The sequence below is a fragment of the Ceratotherium simum genome, chromosome 13 (genome assembly GCF_057802395.1).
Source record: "Ceratotherium simum simum isolate JZ-2026a chromosome 13, ASM5780239v1, whole genome shotgun sequence".
NCBI lineage: Eukaryota > Metazoa > Chordata > Mammalia > Perissodactyla > Rhinocerotidae > Ceratotherium > Ceratotherium simum.
This window is the reverse complement of record NC_141912.1, coordinates 32,259,913-32,265,912: the sequence shown is the minus strand read 5'-3', so window position 1 is coordinate 32,265,912 and position 6,000 is coordinate 32,259,913. Positions and strand designations below refer to the sequence as shown.

Genomic DNA, 6,000 nt, shown 5'->3' with positions numbered 1-6,000 from the left:
ACAATAACAAGTGTCCCAATAAAATAGTCACACTGTTTAGTTGTGAACAACTCATAAAAGCAGGCAATGCATGAGCACAGGTGAAGGGCATTTTGACTGCATTGAGCAGTTGCGACTTTGTGAAAATTAATACACAGTAACAAATTATGCTTCCATGTGCTTCTTTGTACTGAAATTACGTCAGGGATTCACACAGACACACTCAGGGCTATGGAATGAAGATCATTTTAAAATACAACAACCTGGAGTCACAGATGAACTGTCTGGGAAAGTAAAACAGGAGCTCTGTGAGTCTGATTGCAGTGCCCTGTAGACACATTTCTGTACAAAAGGGCCCAAATCACTTCTTTTACAGATTAGATTCCTGATGTTCAGGGGTTTTCAAGATTGTGTTACCCGCTGTAGTCAATAAACAAAAAGAAAGTTGGTCTCCTTCAGAAGATCTATCTGTCGTTTTCAGGGACAACTTCTCCAGGTTTAAAGGGAAAACCTCTGTCCCTCCACCTCCATTCCCAGGGCGAGCTCACTCTCTAGAATCAAGTTCCCTGGGGATGAGTTTTCTTTTAGAAGAGTCTAGGGGGAGAGGTAAGGGGTGGGAGGTGGGGAGTCCATATCAGGGAAAGTGATTCCAGTGAGAGGAGGAAAAGGGGCTGAACCCAGCCAGGGGGTCTCTCCTTGGTTTCCTCAGACAGCCCCTGGGCCAAGACTCAGGGAGACAGACAAGAACTCTCTGTGCAAGAGGAGAGGGGTCAAGCAGAGTCCCAGGTCCCCAGAGGTGGCTCTCAGGGTCTCCCTCCGGAGGGCGGTGTCTGGGGCGGGGAGGCTCAGTGTCGGGGAGCCCCCATCTCCCTGTTTCACTTCTCCCTCTCACAACGTGTCAGGTTCTCCTGCCTGGATTCTCCTGAAGACGCCCCAGTTCTCACTCCCTTTGCGTGTCCGGTTTCTAGGGAAGCCAATCAGCGTCTCCGCGGTTCCGGGTTATAAAGCCTCTACGGACCCGCCGGGACTCAGATTCGCCCCAGACCCCGAGCATGAGCATCACGGCGCCCCGAACTTTCCTCCTGCTGCTCGCGGGGGTCCTGGTCCTTACCGAGACCTGGGCGGGTGAGTGCGGGGTCGGGAGGAAACGGCCTCTGCCGGGGGGCAGAGCGAATGAACCGCGCGGCGAGGGCGCAGGACCCCTGGGGAAGGCTCGTCTCTGCGGACACCTGCCCAGACCCCCTCCCCCACCTCGGCCCCGCCCCGCCCTGACCCCTCCTTTCTCCCGCCCCCGCCTCCTCTCACGCCGATTCCCCGCCCTTCTCCGTCTTCTTCCCCTTTTCGGTCTCACGACTCCCTTTCCCCCACCCCCTTCTGTCCCCCATCACCCGGGGATCCGCCGGGCGGAGGGTCGGGCCGGGTCTCAGCCCCTCCCCGCCCCCAGGCTCCCACTCCCTGAGGTATTTCGGCACCGCCGTGTCCCGGCCCGGCCGCGGGGAGCCCCGCTTCATCGCCGTCGGCTACGTGGACGACACGCAGTTCGTGCGGTTCGACAGCGACGCCGCGAGTCCGAGGGCGGAGCCGCGGGCGCCGTGGATGGAGCAGGAGGGGCCGGAGTATTGGGAGGACGAGACGCGGATTTTCAAGGAAGCCGCACGGAATTTCCGAAGGAGGCTGAACACCTTGCTCGGCTACTACGACCAGAGCGAGGCCGGTGAGCGACGCGGGCCCGGGTCCAGGTCACGACCCCCCATCCCCACGGACGGGCGGGGTCTCCCCGAGGCTGCGGGACCCGCCCGGCGCCCCCACCCGGAAAGAGCGGGCGGAGACTTTTCCGCAGTTTCTATTTTAGTTTATGTTTAATCACTTCCGGTCGTCGGGGCCGGGGCGGGGCCAGGGTCCCACACCATTCAGAGGATGTCTGGCTGCGACGTGGGACCAGGCGGGCGCTTCCTCCGCGGGTACAGTCAGTTCACCTACGACGGCGCCGATTACATCGCCCTGAACGAGGACCTGCGCTCCTGGACCGCGGCGGACACGGCGGCTCAGATCACCCGGCGCAAGTGGGAGGCGGCCGGTGAGGCGGAGCGCTGCAGGGCCTACCTGGAGGGCGAGTGCGTGGAGTGGCTCCGCAGATGCCTGGAGAACGGGAACGAGACACTGCAGCGCGCAGGTACCTGGGGCCGCGGGGCCTCCGGATTTCCTCTCGGTCTGGGGCTGGCATCCCATAGAGAGGGGTAGACAATGGGTTAGACAACTGAATATGCCCAGCCCGTGAATCGGTAGACTGAGTCCGCTAGGGTTTCAGATCCGGTACCAGAAAGTGACTCCCCCAGAGGGCCTGCCTTTCTCTCAGGGCCGTGAGGGATCCAGTCTTTCCAGGGATGGAGAGGGGAGCTATCCCTGAAATAACTGAGAGGGGTTCCCTTTGACTCTGGTAGCAGCTCTGCGACTTGGCCTCTCAGGCCTTGTTCTTCGGCTGTACGCCTATGTGTTTAAGGTCTGATCAGGTTTTCTGAGTCATTTCACCTGCACCATTTCACCTGCACCCAGGTCAGGATCAGAAATCCCTTTACTCCCGTTCAGAGACTGGCCTCCCACCCTGGGCTGTCTCATGCTGATTCCAAAAATGTCCAAGGAGTGGAGATAATTTCAGGTCCCTGTGTCCAAGCTGGTGTCTGGGTGTTGTGCTCCCTTCCCCCACCCCAGTTGTCCTGTCCATTCTCAGGATGGTCACATGAGCACTGCTTCAGTGGCCCACACGGATGCAAAGTTCCTGAATTTTCTGACCATTTTCCTCAGACCCCCCAAAGACATATGTGACCCACCGCCCCATCTCTGACCATGAGGTCACCCTGAGGTGCTGGGCCCTGGGCTTCTACCCTGCGGAGATCACCATGACCTGGCAGTGTGACGGGGAGGACCAGACCCGGGACATGGAGCTTGTGGAGACCAGGCCTGCAGGGGATGGGACCTTCCAGAAGTGGGCGGCTGTGGTGGTGCCTTCTGGAGAGGAGCAGAGATACACGTGCCATGTGCAGCATGAGGGGCTGCCTGAGCCCATCACCCTGAGGTGGGGTAAGGAGGGAGACGTGGGCTCAGAGTCTCTTCACGGGGAAATCAGGAGGCTTTCTGCAGACTTTCAGCAGGGTTGGGGCGGAGGCTGGGGGTCAGGGCCCTCACCTTCCCTCGCTTCTGTTCCCAGAGCCGCCTCCTGAGTCCACCATCCCCATCATGGGCATCATTGCTGGCCTGGTTCTCTTTGGAGCTGTGGTCACTGGAGTTGTGGTGGTTGGAAGTGTGATGTGGAGGAAGAAGCGCTCAGGTAGGGAATAGGTGTGGTAGGAGTTTTCTTGTCCCACTGGGTGGGCTTCAAGCCCAGGGAGAAGTTTTCCCTGCCTGGTTAATGGGAAGTCTCACCCACAGGCACATGTGCTTTCCTAGTCTAGGGCCCTATTTGCTAACACTTCCTCTTTAGTAAAGCACATGTGAGAATGAAGATCAAATTTATCACTATGATGAGTCTGATGATGGGGACCTGTCCCAGTGGTCACAGAACAGAGGGGAAGGGGAGGGGAAGTCACAGGTCATGAGGGTGGTTGGTCCAGTCTCCACATATGTACTTTCCTCATGTTTCCTGATCCTGCCCTGAGTCTCTAGTCACAGTTCTGGAAACTTCTCTGGGGTCCAGGACTAGGGGGTTCAGTTAGGACCTCATGGCCCTGCCTCCTCCCTGGTTTCTCACAGGGTGTTTTCTTCCCACAGGTGGAAAAGGAGGGAGCTATGCTCAGGCTGCAAGTAAGTATGGAGGGGGGTTGATCCCTGAGACCCTTGGGATAGTGTAGATGGGAGCCCATGGCAGAGCTCACCCACACCATAGTTCCTCCTTTAGTCTCACCTCCTGTGGGCTCTGACCACGTCCTGTTTTGTTCCATCCCAGGCGGTGACAGTGCTCAGGGCTCTGATGTGTCTCTCACCACAGGTGAGACTCCAGAGGGCCTGAAGTGGGGAGGGGTTGGAGCAGAGGGGACCAGACTAGCTTATGGGGATTCTTTGATTGGGACATTTTGAGCATGTGGTGGGCTGCTCAGAATGTCACCAATTACAGTGAGTGACTTCAATTTGTTCATAATTATTTTCTTCTATAGCGTGAGACAGCTGCCTTGTGGGGAACTGAGTGATGCAAAATTTGTTCCTGTCCACCCACATTGTGACTTCAGGAATCTCTGACTTCTGTTTCTGCAAAGGGCATCTGAATGTGTCTGCGTTCCTATTAGCATAATGTAAGGTGGTGGGGAGACTGGTCTCCCTGTGACCCCCTCCCCACACTGACATGTGTTCTCTTCCCTGATCGACTTTCCTGTTCCAGCAGAGCGGGGCTGGGCCGTCTCCATCCCTGTCTTAGCTTTTTGTTGCACTGAGCTGCAACTTCTTACTGCCTTATTGAAAATAAGAATCTAGATATGAACTTGTTTTTTTTCAGGTTCTTGCCATGGGGGAGTGATGGGTTAATTAAAGGAGAAGATTCCTAAAATTTGAGAAGGGAAATAAATGGAAGCACTGAGAACTTTTCAGAACTTGTGTGTTTGCTTTGTTCAGTGTGTTGCAGGTGGGGACAGAAGAAGGCTGTGAGGAGTTGAATGTGGATCGGGCCTGTACCTGGTTGGTGTTGAGTGCATCGTGGGCTTTGACATGGTCACTCCTTGGTTGGGTCATCTTCTCTGCGCCTTTTTCTTTGTCCTTTCAGTAGAACCTGTCCCACAGGACCTGTGGGCACAAGTATTCGGACATCACATGGGCCTTGTGTCTCCAGGACCGTGGGCAGTGAAGGCTTCATGTGGTGGGGTCACCCTGGGTTCAGGCCTGGATCTGGTCCTCAGCTCCCCTTTTGAATGTTTAACTGTTGTTTCTTTGTTTCTGTAGAGGATCGTGCCTGTTCTTGTTCTCGTGTGTGAGTTCTGGTCATTCTCCTCTGGGTGTCCCCCTTCTCTGACAGCAGCAGGAGTCATTTGGCCTGTCATTGTCAGGTGGCCTCTGCACACAGGTGTCTGTGGTATCCAGAGATGAGTTTTCAGGCTCATCCAGCTCTGTCCTCCTTCTAGGGCTTGACTGTCATTTCCACCTTTCCCCAGCGTTCTCAAAGGAGCCAGATTCTGGAATTAGAGAGGAGGGATGCCGTAATTTCTCATCCTAAAGTTCCTGTTGGGAGTCTTCTGCTCTGCAGCCTGCCCTCTCTCCTGGCCTTGCTCTACTCATCCTGGTGCTGGCTCCAATCCAAACTCACAATGTATAAAGTGGAGTCTACTTTAGATTTATACTGGTTGGAAAATAGGACTCATAAGTCACAAATCATTGTTTTCTGAAGAGAGAAATGTAATTGTGTGCTGTGGTGTGCAGGAGGGTTGGTGTGGGAGGGAGAGTTGGAGGAAGGGGCATTGATTCAGGGTGAGTGGACATTCTGCTGTAGCTGCCACAAAACAGCATGTGGCCTGAGGTTACATTATTAAAGATATTATGTCTAGAAAAGGGAGGTGCTCTACACTGAACATTCATTCAACTGATATTTGTTGTGTACCAGATGTATGACATACTACTTATACATTTGGGAAACATCACTGAAGTAAAAACAGAAAAATTGCTGGCCTTGTGGAGCATATGTTGTAATGAGAAGAGACAGACTGTATGTTATCAGCATAGTAAATAAGGACAGTGTTTATGTTAGAAGGTGGTAAGTGTTATGAAAAAAGTGCAGTGGAGAAGGCGATCCAGATGGTGTGGTGGGGACAGGGAAGATGGCTGTTTAATTTGGGTGGTCGGTGTGGGTCTCACTGGGACGGTGGCCTTTGACGAAAGATGTGAAGGACCTGAGAAATTATCCACGAGGATATCTGGGGGAAGTTCTTTCCAGGAGGGGGAACCCCCAGTGCAAATGCACTAGGGCAGAAGTGTGTCTGTGTGTTCTGGGAAGAGTGAGGGGGCCAGTATGGCTGGAGCAGAGAGCAATCGAGATGATAGAGGTAC

General features: G+C 54.6%; 1 protein-coding gene across 2 annotated transcripts; it reads left to right on the top strand.

Moving 5' to 3' along the window:
* Nucleotides 1-1,016: 1,016 nt before the first annotated feature.
* Nucleotides 1,017-4,550, top strand: LOC147915658 (class I histocompatibility antigen, Gogo-B*0101 alpha chain-like). 2 transcript variants are annotated; one of them, XM_014782953.2, is made up of 8 exons: nucleotides 1,017-1,104; nucleotides 1,424-1,693; nucleotides 1,877-2,152; nucleotides 2,782-3,057; nucleotides 3,185-3,304; nucleotides 3,745-3,777; nucleotides 3,920-3,961; nucleotides 4,128-4,550. In XM_014782953.2, exons 1-8 carry the CDS (start codon nucleotides 1,032-1,034, stop codon nucleotides 4,130-4,132), a joined length of 1,095 nt encoding a protein of 364 aa, XP_014638439.2. In that variant the 5' UTR covers nucleotides 1,017-1,031; the 3' UTR covers nucleotides 4,133-4,550. The 2 variants fall into 2 exon arrangements, with proteins under 2 accessions (XP_014638439.2, XP_087294446.1); XM_087438320.1 differs by lacking the exon at nucleotides 3,920-3,961.
* The last annotated feature ends 1,450 nt before the right edge of the window (nucleotides 4,551-6,000 follow it).

Bases quoted from the DNA above. Each gene is read 5' to 3' on its own strand.
- LOC147915658 (XM_014782953.2), top strand. From the start codon at position 1,032: ATGAGCATCACGGCGCCCCGAACTTTCCTCCTGCTGCTCGCGGGGGTC. The intron at 2,153-2,781 runs GTACCTGGGGCC...CATTTTCCTCAG, and splicing joins CGAGACACTGCAGCGCGCAG to ACCCCCCAAAGACATATGTG. The intron at 3,305-3,744 runs GTAGGGAATAGG...TTCTTCCCACAG, and splicing joins GTGGAGGAAGAAGCGCTCAG to GTGGAAAAGGAGGGAGCTAT.